This window comes from Lontra canadensis, unplaced genomic scaffold, assembly GCF_010015895.1.
Source record: "Lontra canadensis isolate GAN:19392208 unplaced genomic scaffold, GSC_riverotter_1.0 scaffold72, whole genome shotgun sequence".
NCBI lineage: Eukaryota > Metazoa > Chordata > Mammalia > Carnivora > Mustelidae > Lontra > Lontra canadensis.
Genome location: NW_022631066.1, coordinates 10,795,043 through 10,812,880, shown reverse-complemented (window position 1 = coordinate 10,812,880; position 17,838 = coordinate 10,795,043). Strand labels below are relative to the sequence as shown.

The window sequence follows — 17,838 nt, the reverse complement described above, 5'->3', positions numbered from 1 at the left end:
TTTAATGAGAGAGAAGAAGCGCTCTTGGCCATCCCCACCTTCCGCTTCCTACAGATCCCACCAGGAACGCAGCTCGGTGCAGCGGGCTGGGCCCGGACCCCCATGCAGCCCAGGCTGGCGGCGCACCCTGCTCCCCGCCTGCGGGCCTGGCCTCCGTGGGCACACCCCTGGGGACCCGAGGCCGCAGTGCCGCTCCAGCTCCCTTGACTTGATTATCATACCGGCTGGGTTCTCCAGGCTCTGGCCTGAGAGAGAAGGTGGGACATTAAGGGCGAGGGATAAAGAGAGGGAAACAATTTACAAATGGTTGACTTTTCACTTGTGATGAGTAGTAGCAGTTGAGAATTTAAAAGATTTCACTGCAGAAAGAATGTCTTCCTCTTGGCCCCTCATATTTTTTTATTTTTAATTTTTTTTTTTTAATCTTTGGCAGCATAGAACTGATTGTGATCCTTGGGTGCATCTCTGACACATGAAGCTTCCTGTTCATTCTCCTTCCCCTCCCCCAACAGCGACTCCCCCAGGGAACATTTCAAGTGTCAACTGAGCAGTCCCCCCACGCATTCGAGGTGTCCTCCTCACCGAGCGCCTGGTGGGCCTGCGGGTGGCAGGCTGACCACAGCGGAACAGTCCTTCGGGATCACCCTGTACGTAAGTCCCCTTTCCTGTTCTCCTGCCACTTGTCCACAGGAATTGGATGTCTGCTACCTTCCCTGATGGTTTCTGGCCTGGGGGCTGTCACGGCCCCGGGATTGGGGGAAGCCACCAAGGTGCCATTGAGGATTGGTGCCTGGCTCTCTGTGGGCGAGAGCGCCAGGGGACACACAGTGGGACCGGAACCTTCCAGAATGTCTCCTCAGTCAGGGTTTTAAGGGTGAAGGGGATGCGGAGACGGGAGGAAAAAAAAGTGCTGAGGGCCGAAGCTGGTGCAGGGTGACAGTGCGTCTGGGTAAGGCAAATGAGAGGCAGTGAGGTGATCTCTGAATGGCGTTGAGGCGGTCAGATTGCGGCCGGCTGGCTCACACGAGGGTCCCGGGCTTGGCTTTCTCCTGCCCGTACCACTGGACGTCGGCTAGTTCTGGATAGAGGGAGGAATCCAGGAAACAGCGGTCGGTGCAGCTCCTGCAGGGAAGGCCAGGAGGAGAGGAGCAGGTTAGTGGATGAGAGCGGCCTTCCTCGGCCCGCGAGCACAAGTCCGTGCGCCCTCACGGGGGGTCTGCTACTGCGGGGGGTCTCCCTGGGTCGTGGGGAGGTCGGCCTGAGTCAGGGCCCAGCAGGGGGAAGCTGCTCACAGGCAAGAAAAAAGAAATCCACGTTCAGGAGCCCTGCACCAGGGACGCCCGTGGAGGGGGGGGGCTTGAGAACTCTAGGAAACCCTCCGGTCCGGGCCCTGCCCTCTGCGCCTGCACCTCAGGAGCATGCAGACCTCCGGGATGCCTAGAGTCCTCTTTCAGAGAGCAGCTGCTTGGGTCGCCCTCCAGGGGACCTCAGGCACCACCAGCTTTCCCTGCATTTGTATGTGGTCCTAGAAGCACGTTCACAGTGTCAAGTGAAACGGAGATGATATTTTGAAAGGAGGTTAAAAAATTTCTGAATCCGCACTATTTATTTTAAATTACATCCACTGTTTTCTGATTACAGAAACTATATGGAAAATGTATTGGACACTAGAATGAAAAAAGAGACTTTTTCAAGTTCTCGAGGTACGCATCACCGAGGAGGCTGGGAGAGGGGAGGAAGTAACTACAGACACGCCGAGGCCAGTATTCAGGACTAGGAAACCGCCCCTTTCTGATCCCAAACTGGCTCTTTCGGGGCAAGAGTAGAGGTCAGGCTTCACCTCCACGGACCCAGGAGAGGGGGTGGCATTCGCCTGATTGGTGTCCGGAGGCAGGCTAAGGGCCTGGGGCAGCCCCTGCGGCCTGGGTAGATGAAGGCCTGCCCTCCTCTCCCCTGCTCTGCTGGCCGCAGCCCTACCGCTGGCCCGCTCAACTCTGGGCTCTGTTCACGCACCGCATGTCGGGCCTGGCGCCCCTCGGGTGCTGTTGCCTTTGTTCCTAGCATGGCTCCTTCTATCCTCTGAGTGTCGATTTGTAGCGAGTCCCACAGCGACGAAACTAGAGGCCTGGAGCCTCCAGGTAATGAAGCAACATGTCCTGTGAGTGACATTGGTCTGTGATTCCGGGGCAGTAGGTGTGTCTAGGCCCCAGAGCATATGCTGTTTCGGGGTAGAGCTGCTGCTTTGGGAACACCACGGGGCTTCTGCGTATGTGTCAGAGGAGACCTGGTTCTCCCCGCCCTTGGCGCTAGGGCTTGGAGTGGCAGGAAAGCAACCCCAAACCCCACGCCCTGCAGCAAGGTGAGCAAGCACCTTCCCCCCAGCCCCACGAGCCAGTCGGTGAGCGAGAGCAGCTGTTGAGCCCATCTCTCTCTCTCTGACTGGCCGACCTTGCTAGGAACGAAGGGATGAGGGCATTGTGGTTTTGTAGATGTTTCTCATCTGGCTTTTAAAAAACCCATAAAAGTTGGAAAACCCAAGGCATCAGTGGCATCCAGGGGCCTTTACTGAGAGCCCTGGGCTAGGACTCCTGACCCAGTGGGATGAAGGCCACTTTCAGAAGCAAAGTGACCTACGGGCCCTTCCTCCTGGTGCTGGCCACGGGCACCTGTGAGCGGTGCAGGGCCCTGGAAGCTCCCGCTCCACCCTGGCAGAAGTGCTGTTTGCCATGTGCCTGAGGACTGAGAAAGTTTTTCTGGCAGGAAGTGGTTGGATCCACTGGGGGGACCTATGCTGTACTTTGGGGGCTGGTCCCTCCCTAACTCCTTGTGGTCCTGATGCTCCCCTTCCCCTTCCCCCAGGTGAACCAGTGACCCAGGTGGGCCAGTTAGAATCCTCCACCCGCGGTCTTGGACTGCTTCAGAGAGGCCCAGCAAGGCCAAGCAGCCTTCAGCCCAGGGGAACGTGTTTCCTCCTGACACTGTAGTTAGCAGGGGCAGGAAGTGGAGGCAGAGATGAACGAGAACTAGCCAGGTCTGGCTCCCCTTGTGCTCTAAACCACGAGACAGGCACGATACTGGAGAACCCATCCATTTCTAAAACAACAGTTGGATCCAAATTGTTTCTGGGAGTTGGAATAAATTAAGGCTACCTGCTCAGATGGCGGAAGCACCTGTGGAGAAGACACTTAGGATTTTCACTCACCTAAGTTCCAAATAGACTTGCCCCTCTTTTTTCATTCTGGTAAGAATGACCACCCTGAAGTTCGCACTTCAAAGAAACGGCCTATATGATAGGTCCTGGAGGAGACCAGCTGGAGCATTTATGTCTCAGAGAGAAGGCAAGCTCCTCCAAGAAGGATTTTTGGAATTTGTAACAAGAAGAAGAACAAGAAAAACCCTTAGTGGAAGGGCTTTGAATTGCTTCCAGAGCTGCGGGACTATTCCTGTAAACACTGAATTTGTAAGACGGGGACACCAGTCCTTAGTTCCTCAACAACGGGGGTTGCAACTTGATTAAAAGCCAGTAAGATCCTGAAATTTTGCTTAGTTGAATTTTGTTTTCTAACAGTTTGGTGACAGTGCTGGGATTCCGAGGAGACCTCACTCGGCTTCGGGGACAGCAAGAAACACAGGCAGTGGAGACTCTGAACCCCGAGGTGTCTCTGTCACTGTTTGTGAGGCCGTGGGTAAGTTCCTCTCAGTTCCGAGCTCTGCTTTCTTGTGTTAAGCTCCCCATGGAAGTGGCTTCCGGGTCTAAGTGAACATTGTCTGGCCTGACAGGTGGCTCTGAGTCCTCGGGGTGTGGTGGCTTGGCTTGAGCTGGACGATGGTTGCACCTGGAACCTCAGTCCCTAGTCCTCGGTTAGTCCCCAGGGCCCACGTTTTGGGGGCTACTGGCTGTGCGCACCTGACACCTCCTTTTGGCCAGTCCACGGCATCATCTCTGTGGTTACTGTGGGTCTGTTAACGTGCCCATGAGGTTAAGGAATAACATGTTCATGAGAACCTCAGAAGCCAAAGCTGCAAAATGGGTGGGTGCAGGCCCAGCACTAAGAAGCCATTAGGGCGCTTGCCCCCCCAGTGCTGGGGCAAGTGGGTTATGGAATGGGTTAGACGGCCACCAGGTCGACCTCAAGAAAACTTCCATGACAAGGTACACTGTGAAAGGCCCCAAGAACCCCAACCAGCGGCACGTCCCTCTTGGGTGTTCACTGGTCTTTGAGAGACCAAAGGCTCAGCTGAGAGCTCTTGTCCTCCCGTTCCAGAGAATGGCATGTGCCACCTGCTGGCGCAGCTGCTTGGGTGCCGTCTGGTAAAACACGCTAGCATCATCGTGGCCATCGGGAAGCAATTTCAGTCCAGAGCAAGACCACAGAATGTGAAATGGAGCTACTCAGGCACATGCCCTCAGAAGGACGGATCGTAAATGCCGAGAGACTGATGTCCTGTAACCTGATCAATAGAAGATGGACACTTCTCTCCTGAGCAGCCAACACCTGCCCAGGATCTCCCCCTGTTCTCAAGCCAGTGAATTGGGACCATGGACATTGCTAGAACACTTGCCACTTTTCTGTGAGACCACCTTCTGCAAAGCGTAAGACTCCTGTGTAAGGATAAGGTGCTTACGGACACGTAGGCTTCACACCGGGTCACCTGTCACCCACCAGACAATCCCGTGCAATCAGGGACACCTGGTCTTAGGTCAGACCTCTTGGAAAAACTCCCCAAAATGGGATCCCAGTCATCTCAAGGCTCTGTGGGTGCCCCCACCAAACCCCAGGGGTTTCATGCTGAAAATAGTTATGGTGTCTCATGCACACAGACCAGCAGTACTGAAGACAACCTAGAATCCCAGAGATCCTATGAAGAATGTTCCAGTGAGGTAAGTTCGTTCATTTAAGGCGTGCACGTGAATGTAAGGGTTCCCAAACAGAATGGGATCCATGTTTTAATTGGTGCACAGAAGCCTCCGGAAGCCTTCAAAATTTGGAACTGCTTCACTAATTCTGATTCATTGCAAAAGGGTAATGAAAAGTTCAAGACCGAGGTGGTACCTAAAACAAAAGACTGTCGGCCTGCTGGGACTCCTGCTACTCCCCTTTACCCTTCTCTACCCCGAAGCGCTCGTGGTATTACTCCTTTATCCGAATGGTCTTCCAGCCCGCAAGAGACTACGTGGGCCTGTAACACGGCTGTCAAAGGAGGGTCCCCACACGGGGCCCTCGAGGGATTCTCTTGTAACTGCTACCAGTGACTCCTGAAAGAGCCCAGCGGAAACTAAACCTGGGGCACCCCTGTCAGGTTCCGGTAGTGCATGAGATACACTCTGTACTTCAAACCCCACTTGATCTGGAGCCCACAGATGGGAATCCTGGAAAAACTAGCAGAGGCCTGCGACAGGCAAGAATCCTTACCAGAGTCCTCTCCCCCAAATCTCTGTAGCCCACTCGAGAGAGGAAGGTAAAATTTTGAGTTCCTTCCTTTCCAACTCCAAACTGACGGGTTATTGAACCTCTCCCAGGGACAGCTGTTGCCCTCCTCTCTCCTGAGAGCTGGGCTTGGCAGCCATCACATTGCCCCCCCACCCCCCAATATATGGCCAGGCAGAAATGTGGGTTGAACTCCATGTGCTTATCGCCAGTCCTCAGGAAGTCTCTCGGCCTGTTTTGGTCATCTCTGGGAGTGGCTCTGGCTCCTGGGCGAGTGGTATTCTCTGTACCCTCTCTGAGGACGCCTTCTGTGTCCATGGTGGTGTTCGGTCCTAGCCAGGAATAGTTAACTGTTTGGGCTCAAACCTGACAGAGTTGAAAGGATTTTTAGGAAGCTCTCTGGTCAGAAGTTGGCCAGACTGGAAGCAGCCTGTCCTCACCAGAGCCTGACAGCAACCTCATGGGCGGCTTTCTCCCCATGTCCTCAGAGGGAAAGAAAAACATTTTGCTGCCATCTGTGGAAGAATTTACTAGAACAAGCCAGAGACTAAGCTCTAAATCTGGAACACAGGAATCTTGTGATTTCCATTCTAACTGAAGGTGGAGTGGGATGGGTGGGTCTGCCTGTGATGTCTCTCAGGTCGCAACCCAATTTCTTGAGGAATTAAAAACGACGGTTCCTGTCTGAGGACAAATCACATCTTCACCAGAACAAGTATAGCTCTCGGAGCAAGTCAGATCCCACCTGTTGTTTTGACCCATCCCCAAACCTTCCCAGTTCGTCTCAAGAGGCTTGATGTGAAGGCCTTCTCCCAGGAATGGTGGGAATGTTCTACTTGCAGAACTTATCTCATAGGCCATCCCTTTCCCGTGCAAACTTCAGGGAGGTCATTCTTACCAGAAGGAGAAAAACAGGGGGGAGGCTATTTGGAATTAGGTAACTGACAGTCTTAAATGTCTTCTCCCCAGATGCTTAACCGTCTGAGCAGGTGACCTGAATTCATCCCAACTTTCAGAAACATCGTTTAGTTCCAGCTGTTCTTCTGTAAACTAGTCAGTTTTGCATTCTCATACTGGTCTCCTGGCTACACTTTAAAATGAAAGCTGTAAGATCTCTATGTCTGTGGATGTATGTTGTAGTTGGGTGACGTTTTTTCTACCTCTGGGTGATAATGCCAAAATTAATTTGTAAAAGCTCTTTAATTAATTGGCTTAAAAAGAAGCTTTCCTTGTCAACAAACCACTGCCAGTTTTGTAGCAACAAGATTACTTGAGAACACCATCTGGACTTGGGCCGCTGCCACAGGTTTGCACACTGACCTCAGAGGCCATGTCCCTGGCCTGCCGATCCCAGAGCACGCACAGCCCTTCCTGTGCCTCAGAGGCTGCCCTGCCCTCCTTAATCTCCGGGACTAGTAGAAAGGACTAAAGGCATTGAAACTCCATTAGGAAACTTCTGTGCAACTCTGGAATTTCTCTGGACCAAATGCGGTCATTGGACTTTCTGAAGCTCCAGTCCTTACGTTTAGAAAAGCTTGTTCCTTACAGAGCAGTAACTGGCGGGTGTACACATTTGCCTCCCTCCTGGTACTCTGACCCTCAGATTGCCCAACCAGACCTGTTAGGATATTGCCACTTCCTCCCTCTTTCCAGAACAAGAATACCACCCGACCTTCATGAGCCACATGCCAGAGAGTACTCGTACTGGAAGAGCTATCGAGTCAAGGCCTCCCTCTGTCCTATTGTGAAAGGACCTTTCTGGTACTGCTGACCAGTTCCTGCCCAGCTAACCCTGGAGGCATCTGCCCCTGGATTCATCTGCCCCAACGTCCAGGAGTCGGGGGACCTGAAAGGAACAGCCACAAGCTCTCCAGCCACCAGCAGCAGAGGGCTAGCCCAGATGTCGGACCAGGCCTCGAACACTGTCCTCCTTCCCTCTGAAAATCGTGACGGGCAAAAATGAACCAGACTCTTCCACGTAAGTGTTGTTTATCTGTCTGCTCTCTTCTGTTACTCCTTGGAAAGACTTGGAAAGACTGTACGCTCCCCCTTATGGGCAACTGCCCAGGGAGACGACCTCTCAGACTGCTGAATCTGCCTTCGCAAACTCTGATCTGTCCATGATTTTGGGCACCCCTGGGCCTTCCTGCATCCAGTTCTCCTTCATAAACCACATCCGAATTCCCTTCAATGTCAGCTTCTACGGTTAGACTTCGCAGCCAGGCTTTCCCAGTGCCTTCTTGTTACCATTCTTCAGTGATACCCGTCCTTGACCAACGAGGTACAGATACCCGTGTGCCCTAGATAAGTCCACTGGCAACACCAGGCTCTTAACGATTTTCCAAATCCGATTTGCCCCTGATCACAAAGAATTTTCACCAGAAGCATCTGCTTTGGCAAGGAATTTAGAACAACTCTTTACTTCAGACTAGGAGACTGACTTCCTGAATGTGCCAGAAACCTAACCAACCCCTGGCTGGACCGAGCAGACGTGGCGCTGACCCCCTGAGCAGGGCTGCTTCAGCCCGACAGCATTGGTCTTTGTCCGGGGAGGGGCGCTGATCCTTCTCCCGGGGCCTCTGAGCACCCAGACTGGCATATAAACACTTCTCTCTCACTGTACCCCAACTGTCCGCAGCCAAACTGAGACATCTTATTGGTCAGCTCCCCTGAATTTACATTATCAGGTTAGAGGAGACCAGGAAGCATTCGTAATTCAGGAGTCGCTGCCTTTGGCTGATCTCTACCTCGCTGATTAGGGGTGCGCGAACAGGCTAGGGCCCCAGACTTTGCTTTAACCCGTCGAACCACTGACAACTCAGATGCTAAGGCTATCGCTGCCCAGCAAGACTCCCTAGATTCTCTGCCTAAAATTGTCTTTGACGGCAGGCTGGCTGTGCCACAGTCAGTCAAGATGCAGACTTGGCTTAACACTTCCAGGGAAGTCAAGGTTCGGTTACATCGTCTGAGAACAAGCCACTGTTACAAGTCCAGTTTGACTCATCTTGGAATTCTGATTTATTCAGCTGGTTCCCAAAAAGACCAGGCTTCTGGTTTAAATCTATACTACAGCTGGGTCTTTCTATCCTACTTGTCATTTTGTTTTATGATTCTTTAAAGTACTGAGTTACCCAGTCTGGCCTTTGTGAAAATAATGAGCCTGACGCATTTCAAAGCCTTGGGCAAGCAGTGTCTGACATTTACACCCTTGACAAGGTCTCCTTGCTTTGACCGTCCACTTTGACCCAATATAAGTTGCTCAGGTGTGGCCTTTTGCTTGCTACTATTCCCGAAGCTGTTCTCACCCTGAAGGAAGGCATGGTAAAGAATAAAGATACGAGTATGAGCGAAGAAACAACACGGATCATTAAAAGGTGAAGTCCCTGCAAAAGACACTCAGCGGTGTATTGCGGGATTGCTGCCCCTCACTCGATACTGAAGGGGAAATGTAGAACCAAACTAAAATGGAGTCACTTATGTCAAGGACAAAATGGAGACAATTAGTGCAGGCTCATAAAGGAAGATTAACTTATCCTTACACAAATTCTAGCTCTTCCCAGAAATCAGAGGACACCAGCCAGTCTCCCAAAGCCAATTCAGTTTAGTCTCTTTCTGAACTTCCCCGTCCCCTGCAAATACGCATGGTTTGGTTTTTGGCCTTGCTACTTGTTCAGATGGGGCCACTGAGATCCCCTTTCCAGTTCCCTCCTCTGTGGCACATGACATGTGAAGATGGTCTTCCCTCCAAGGGGCTTGTGCTCTATCTAACATCTTTGATTACGGAAGGAATAAAAGGGAAAACAATGCCTAAACAACATGGTTATCAGTGATGGTTTCTGCAAAAGATCTTGAGCAACAGTGGGGAATATGAAAGGATTTCAATCTAAAATGAAACCAGAGGCTATGAAATGAACAATCTCACGCATGTCCCCTCAGAAGAATGGAACTTAAGAACTCAGAAATTGATTTCCCGTAAATACTTAACTTACTTACAGAAGACTGAGACTGACTGCTTAACCAGAGAACTATGCCAAGGATCTCTTCCTGTCCTGCAGCTGATGAATTTGTTTAGACTCTGGCTAGACTTTTCCCTCTTTGCACACTTTGCAAATCCAGCCTGCCCCAAGCCCTCAACGCTCACCTGTAGCTTGCTATAGCCTGCATTTCTCAAAGTGCACTTCTTCTGCCACTCCCACATGAACTCCCATTTCTGGCCACTGGAGCCTGCCTCAGTTGACCTCCTTATTGAGGTAGTTCGCCATCACTGGGAACATTCCAGTTAGATAATCCACGTAAGTCAACCTGAAAGCAAGGTTTGCCAAACGCATCAGAATGGGTTACCCATCTTCGTGGGCATGCGGAAGCCTCCAAAAGGTTTCACAGTACCAGAATAGCTTCATTAAGAAAGTCATTTCAAAAGGATAATGAAAAGTGAAAGACACAAGAGGTACCCAAAACCAAGACCGTAACATTGACGTGACTCTTCTACTTTCCTTTATCCTCTCTCCCCTCCGAGCACTCATGATCCGCTCATCCTCTGAAGTGTCTTTCCCCTCTGAAGAGACCACATGACTGTCAACAAAAGTCTGCCCTGTTACTGGCCCTAAAGGTGGGCCTCCGTATGAGCCCTTCTCATAGTTGACGGGACTCTGAGGGGTTTTCTGGTAACCTGTGACCAGTTAGTCTGTTAAATAGCCAATGGGAAACTAAAATGGAAATGAATGGAGAGCCTTGCTCAATTCTGATAGATCCCAGGGCTATATGCTCTACTTTATGCCTCACCTGCTTGAGACCCTGCAGGTGAGGGCCTGGGAAAAGCGGCAGAAGCTGGCAAAGGGTGGGAATCCTGATCAGAGTCCACTTCCCTGACTTCTTATGACTCAAGTCTTTACAAGAACAGAAGTACAGCCATTTAAATGGAAGCAATTCAGAGCCCACCTAGCATTTTTAGCAATCCCCAAATCTCCACACCCACCCCCTCCTCCCGCCATCATCTCAAAAGCTTTATAATTACTGTAAAATTCTGGCCTCAGGATACCAAAATTCCGTCTTGAAGGAACTAGAGATGTGAATGTTCTATCTGGTTTTCTCTAGAGTGTCCCTGGAAAATCTCCAAGGATTTGTTCCTCCCCTTATAAAAGATGCTTCACTAATTAGGTTTATTTGCTACATTAAATTACATGGAAAGCTTTGTCATGTAAGTAATAAAAACTTTCTTAGGTTATTTTTATAGACCATGTTATTCTTGAAAATGTATGAAGTTTCTAGAAATCTGATATGTCCTGGGTATAATGTTATTCACAATTTCAGTTATTATCTTTAAATGTTGTATATCACAGAAATAATCAAATTTCCATATCAATTTCATTATAATGAACTCCAATCAGATCTGAGCATTTTAAAGTGTTTTGTCATTTACAGCCATTTGATTTTGCAGAACTGAGAATCAGGAAGGAATCCTACCAAGAACTCCTGACACCACTGCTCGATTACAAGGTGCTGAACCCTGGTGAGTATTTTGTGACCGAAGAAGGCTCCACCTCCCGTCTGGTCCAGTGCAGAAGCTGGAGACGCCAGACTCACACTGACAAGTTAGAGGGGTACCAAGTCGAGGTTGAGGGCTTCCTCCCAAGGTGTGGCAAATTTCTCCTTCCCTCTCTGACCATTCTTCCCCTAATTCTTACTCCATGAAGGTCTGCGTGATCCTTTTGTCCACCTTTCTCCTGGCCCTGGCCTGCAGAGATAATGCCATTGTGCACCCGTCTCAGGCCACTGCCACGGGAGAGGTAATCTGGCCTCCGGAAGACGGCCGGATTCCCCCCGATGCTCTTGCTCCCACAGTCCTGCCCATCACAGACTTCTGCCTGACTGCCCGCGCCTCAGTTGCCCTGGGCCCAATGCAGCCCCTCTCTCCACCAGGTCACAGGCCCTGGTTATGAACCCCAGGCCCAGAGAACTTGGCGTCCAGGCTCTGTCCAAAGAAAGGGACACCAGGCAAGGGTGATAACCAAATAAAACCACAGACCTCGAGTTGTACTGGCCTCCGTGGCTGTCCTCCTCTGAGTCCCAAGCCACAGACTCAAATAGAAATGACCAAGAACCATTCACGAATCCAAGTTTGCTTCCCTTGGCAGAGCGAGCCTGCACTTTGGGACTTCTCCCTCACTCTCGCAGATGTCGCAGAATTGGCTTCTAGAACAAGACCTGCCTCACGAATTCCTAGGCTCTCTGCCCGAGCTGTTCCGACGCGTAGCCCCGGACTATCTCTCAGCTGAGGTGCTGCTGTGGCCAAACAGTGCCACTTGCTGAACTCGGATCGACGCTTCCCGGGAAGTGAAGACTCAGTTACCCAAGACCCCCGCACACGGCAGTGGCTTACGAAAGGGACTCCGTCGGTGGGGTCTTCCTGAGCGGTTGTTCCTCTGCTCTGATAACCACAGTCGTCCTACTCGCGCACGCTTTGCTCTCAAAATCTTTAACTACATGGTTGCAGCCGTTCACCACCCAGCAAAGGATCTCTCTACGGACAGAACTTCAGAAAAGGAACGAAGAGAATGACCAGTGTAAAGAATGAACCTGATCTACTGACCTGTGAGTACCACACAGATTCAGCAAGACCTGTGAGAACTGAGCGTTAGCTACAAGTAACCCTAATGCCTTAAGTTTTGATCACATCTCTTGGTGAGGCTAGGAGTCTGATTAATAGGAAGGAATTGTTAAAAATAAGAAAAGCCCAAAATGGAGTCACCGATGCTAAGACCCACATCACCAAACTGAGACCTCAACTTAATTAGTATCAGTTCTCCCAGAGTCGTAACCCAATCAAAAATGACCTTGCAAGAACCAGTCGATTTTTTGCCTAGTATAAATCCGTGTTCCTGCTCCCTTCTGCCTAGAGAAGTCTCATCTGGAACAGCTCCTTTCTATCTGCTAGAGATGCTGCCCGAGTCATGAATTAATGAATAAAGCCTATACTGTCTCTCCGATTTCCTCGGTTTGTTTTTTTGAGCACCATCTTCCTCTCAAAGGCTAAGCCCCTGTTTTCCTAATCTCCCATCTGCCAACTCAGGAGCCTTTCAATAAAAACTGTTCCACGAGTCTCAGGATCTCATCCTGCCCTGCTTTTTAGGGAGAAGTCTCTACAACACTCACTCTCTACAAGAAGATGAGGCTCTTTGCTGGTCATCAGACACCCCTGCCTGTTGCTGCATCCGTGTTTTTGCCCATGGAATGCCGCCGCCCCCCCACCCCACGTCATGGGAGCCAGATTCAAGAGCTTTCGCCGTAAGCCCAAGTCCTCCTGCTCCCCCTGGAATGCTCTGAAGTCTCGGAGTGGTTAATACCTATGTCCTGCTCTTCTTCCTTCTCCTCGCATGGCTCCTGTTAGAACTCCTGGTCTCAAGCATGGTTGCTGGGACACAGGGTTCTATTTTTGGCTGAAAAAAAAAGCTTATAACTTTTTATCCACTATCCTTATCTTTTTTAGTCGACCCTTGAAATGCTAGTTAAATCTCAGTGTCTTATCTACCAGTTGGAATCTGGGCCCTGGGAAGCAGAACCTGACCAGGAGGTACTGGTTTTCTGCCCACGACAGCAGGGCTTCGTGAATTTCAATGTGCATTTGGTTCACCCAGGGAACTCATTAAAATGCAGATTCAGGACACAGGGGTGGCTCAGTGGATGAAAGCCTCTGCCTCCGGCTAAGGTCATGATCCTAGGGTCCTAGGATCGAGCCCCCCATTGGGCTCTCTGCTCAGCAGGGAGCCTGCCGCCTCCTCTCTCTCTCTCTCTCTCTCTGCCTGCCTTTCTGCCTACTTGTGATCTCGGTCTGTCAAATAAATGGGTAAAATCTTAAAAAATAATAATAATAAAATGCAGATTCAGTTTCAGTACGCCCAGGAGTCCAGCTGTCCACCAAGCCCCCAGGTAATGATGGTGGACCACATTCTGGAAAGCAGGGCATTTGGCAGAGTCTGCATCTGTCCCTCAGAAACGCTGGACGAAATCATGGGTGATCTTCAGGTGCCTCGGTCAACTCGGGTCTGCTTTAGGTGCTTTGAAATGTCAACTGCAGGAAGCTCTTCTCTCCATGGACTAAACCATAGTCACTAAACCAATACGTACACAGAGTCTGGAAAGGGCTAGAACATACTCCGAGGTCTTTTCTGGGAAGTAGCATGGGGACTATCTAACATCTGCTATAAAAACAGACATATACACAGAGCTCCACGGGTTTCCAGAAATAAGACATAACAATAACAACTTCCATACCATTCACAAGTTTCCTTCTGGAAATTACAATATGGGCAGGGGGGACACATGCAGCACATCTGAGACCATAAACTCATGAGCAGCGAAGGGGGGAGGGCTAGGAGAACCAAACATTCCCTTACGGTACCTCTATTCATCAGTGCTTTGGTGAGTTGGAGACTCAGACCCATCCATAATGGGTGAGTTTTCTGTTGCTTCTCTGAACAAAGGAAAGCAAAAGAAGGAAGAGAAGAGAGGTCATGTTAAAGAGAGGAACCAACACAGACATGATTAGTAGCTTATTAATACGTTGGAGAGATCGGCTGACTCCATATCCCAGTGTTCGTGACAGACAATCCCAGCATGCAGAGCTTTCAGGCCCCCGGAGTGAGTCAGAGACCTCAGTTCCGTGAGGAAGGCAGGCTTTGGCACTTTTTACCCATCTCCCATTTTCTGATCACAGCGTGGGGAGTAGTTACTGGTTGTTAATGATCATTCACCTCCACCTGATAAAGGTTCATTTCAAGGACCCAGACTGTTTCCAGTGGGTTTCTGGTTGGTCCTGAGGCCTCAAGCAGCTCTCTGCGGTGACACCCAGGTTTCAAGACCAGCACAAGCCACGTAGGCCTTTGAGGTCGTGTTCACCCACTTCCGGCCGGCTGTCAGTCCCATTCAGATCAGGGGAGACCGGGCACGATCCAGAAAATGTGGAGGAGCCAAACAGGCTAAAACCTGAAGTTCTTACTTGGGTGGAAGGGTTTGGCCCCGGGAGGTGCCATCCTGAGAGCAGACCTAACATTCTTGGAGTTCTCTGGGTGCAACTCTGGGACCCGAGGCCTTGCAGCAGCTGCCCGACCCCACAAGACGGAGCTGGCATGCGGCTGGGATGCAAGTAGGGTCATAATGATCTGGGACAAGGAAAGAGCTGTGGCCCCAAAGGTACACCAAGACATGGGAGTGGCTGCAAGTTCCCTGCATTGGGACTGCAGGTTCTCCCACGGCAGATGGAGGGGGAGGCGGCAGGGGGCACAGCTCAGGGCCGGGCGATCTCAAGCAGGCCTCAGAACCTCATTCAAACACAACTGCCCGGTCCCACGCCTGAGTTTCTAATTTCGTAGTCATGGGTGGGCCCCAGAATCTGCCTTTCTCACAAGATCCCAGGCCACAGATGCTCAGGCTACTGGTCTGGGGACAACACTGTAAGAACCACCAGCCTGGCAGAAAAAGACAAGACCCCAGAGGTCCGGGAATGCACACAGCTTCATTCAGCCGTGTGACTCCGGGCAGGGCACAGCTTTTCCCTGAGCCTCCTCTGTCAAACCCAGAGATCTGCGTGTTGCCCCCTTGAGGCCACAGTGAGGGACACAGGACCGCCTCCGCCTTAGAAAAAGCTCCTGGCCTTTGAGTATGCAGCAAGCACTCAATAAGCATTAGCTCGCCTTCCCTTGCGTCAAACACTGAGGCCCCAGAGAGCCGGGCCTTAAAACCACCACAGGTAAGTGAACAGGAACGGAAACACCACCTGCCAAGCGCAGGAGCCAGAAATGCAGGCCGTGGAGCCGCCCCCGCACAGCTGCCCACTTCCCGACCTCCCCGCGGATGCTCCAGCAAACGGGGACCTGACTAAAGCCGGACAAGAGATGCCTCGCTTCTTCACCCCACGGTCACCGACAGGACGTGACAGCCAGGTCAAGGCGACATCTGAGGAGCAACAGAGGCGGCAGGGACCGCGAGGACAGCAGCTTCCGTGCGTCCTCGGGGCTTCAGGAGTTGCGAGCTCTAACTGTCCTCGAGGTCAGAGGCGCTCTGCCCACGCTGGAGCCCGAGAAGGAACGGAATGCTGCTTCATCTGGGTGGACCATGTCTTACGGTTCTCAGGGTGCCTGTCCCCGGTGCCCTGTGTTTGTTACAAACAAGCAGCCGGCCAGGATGGAGATGGGCTCTGAGCCTCCTGCCCGTTTCCCTCAGAAGCATCTTGGTTCCCGGACAGGACACCCTGGGGAGTGAGTGAAGCCCGCGCGGGGCCCAGCGCCTGGTGCTCAGATCCTCTGCCTCTCACCAAGCCCTGCAAGTCCACCTGAGACCATCTGAACACAAATACACAGGCTGTGACCAAGAAGTGCAGTTTACCTTCAGGCACCGACCTTCCCCATGTTCCTGGGACCAGTGTCAAGAGAGAGCTGAGACCCCTAGCCTGTCTAAAGGGACAGCCGTGGAAAAGAGCCAGGTCAGAGGGAACAGCGTTCTCGCAGCTTCTTCGGGAAGGAAGAGGTTTCCAAGGAACACACCCTCCCCATGTGTTTGCTGACAAACCCTTCTGTCACTAGGATCCTGTACTTGTTACTACATCCTTCCTCACTAAAAAGGAAAGCTGAGGATCATTCTAGGGCCTGGAAGAGGAGCCTGGAAAGTCTGAAAGGGGGACTCACCCAGTCTGCCAGGTCAGGATGTGGTGGGGACTGCTTGGGGGCGTCGCTCCAATTTCACTCGACGGTGTTGAGCTTCTCTGGCTTTGAGGTAAGGCAGCTGCAGGGAGGGGACGCAGAAGAGACAGGGCTCACACACAACTCAGGTGAACTTCCTTCCAGAAAACCCAGATATGACCCCACAGTGGGGTCACAGTGGGGAGATGCCCCCCACGTTTGGCCAGTTCCATTTTTATCCTCAAAGCATGCAGCTCCATTCTGAGTCCAGCTGACCTGGGGATCCTAGGCCCCAGCTCTGCACTAGCAAGTGGCCACAGGGATGGTGACAGCCCCCACTGTGGCAGGGAATCTGAAGCCCCGGGAAGAGCCCGTCTCTCTGGACACCAGGGAGAGAGGCCTCCGGGCATCCTCAGATGTGGCCCCAGTGTTAAAACAGTGCTATGAACAGAGAACTTCCAGAAAGATGGCCAGCACTTGCTCCTTGTTTCAGGCCTGTAACTGACCACGTCCAAGGGCGCAGGGCCTCTATAGGAAAATTCATCCAAACCTGACTACTAGTGTATCAATATGGGTGGCATTTTTCTAGCTAGGAAAATTCACTAGCAAGTAAATCCTCCTGGAACGCATCCTCTGCCTTCCTGGGAACGGAATCTTTCTCATCAGTAACCTCAGAGGCAGCTGCTTTGAACTGTCACCTACCATATGCTCCCAGAGAGCTACCGAATCTCTGTCCGGGAAGCCAATCTACCGGGCGAGCGCTACCGTTTTGACAGAGCAGAAACCACTGTTCCCATCAGCCGGCAGCTGCTAACGCCATTCCAGAGGCTCGTGCTCTTTGGTAACATGTAATGCATTCATCGCTCCCTCTCAAAATCCACCTGGAGAGTCCAAGGCACATTTCGCCGGGCTTCCATAACAGATGAAGGAGGAACATGAGAAGGGCGGGGACCATGGTTCTCTCATGGTTGCCTGAATCACTTCTATTCTCATCTCTGGAACTTGTCATTTGGTCGATGGGCCATAATGAATGAGTCAACGGGGACAGAAGGCAGGAGCTGTGAGCCCTGGTGCACCCAGGCTGGTGGCCCGTCCCTCCTCTTTGTCCCACTCATTCCAGGTCCCAAGAATCCCCTCCTGTTCCCCAAAGGTGAACCCCCTTTTCTGTCCTTCCCCCGATTACCCTCATCTAACTCCCGTCACAAGCAGATCCTGCCTTGGAGTTCCTTCTGTTGACTACTCACTCTCATTGTACTCTTCCATTTTTTTAAAATAATTTTACTATGTCTCAACCTCCTTCCTTTTCTTTCCCTATGGTCAGTCTGAGCAGAGCCTCCCGGCCATGCCCCCACCTCCCTGCCCTGTGTGTGTGCTGAGAGCCCTGCCCCTCACTGCTGAGCACTGACGGCCGCTGTCACCACTGTTGTTTCCCAGGGAGGGGCTGGGAAGAGGAAGTAGCTTCTGAAGCCAGCAGTGATGGTGTTCACTCTGGCCCTGCCCAGTACTTAGTACAAGGATAGAAAGTAACCCTTAATTAGGTTAGGAAAGTTTTCAAGATGTAGTATCATCTTGATACTACAAAAATCCTCCAGTCACGTTCCTAACATCACGGAGAGGGGATCTCCAGAGCTCTGGCACTCGAGCTGTCCTCAGCCCCACCCAGGGGACACCCCCTGAATCCCAGGGCCCTGGCGCCGAAGCCCAGCACCAGCGTCCTCTGGAAGGGGCCCCTCGGG

At 51.6% G+C, this 17,838-nt stretch overlaps 1 protein-coding gene across 10 annotated transcripts in view; it reads right to left on the bottom strand.

The window, feature by feature from the left end:
* Positions 1 to 398: 398 nt before the first annotated feature.
* FRMD4A (FERM domain containing 4A) overlaps positions 399 to 17,838 on the bottom strand; it is a 609,192-nt gene continuing 591,752 nt past the window's right edge. For 8 of the 10 annotated variants that reach the window (XM_032880947.1, XM_032880950.1, XM_032880953.1 and 5 more), the window contains 2 exons: positions 16,109 to 16,205; positions 399 to 1,122 (listed from right to left, as the gene is read on the bottom strand). In XM_032880947.1, the coding sequence (XP_032736838.1) occupies positions 1,020 to 1,122; positions 16,109 to 16,205 (200 nt within the window). In that variant the 3' untranslated portion in view covers positions 399 to 1,019. Of the gene's footprint in view, positions 1,123 to 13,827; positions 13,900 to 16,108; positions 16,206 to 17,838 lie in introns of all 10 variants that reach the window. The other 2 variants (XM_032880949.1, XM_032880952.1) reach the window with 1 other exon arrangement.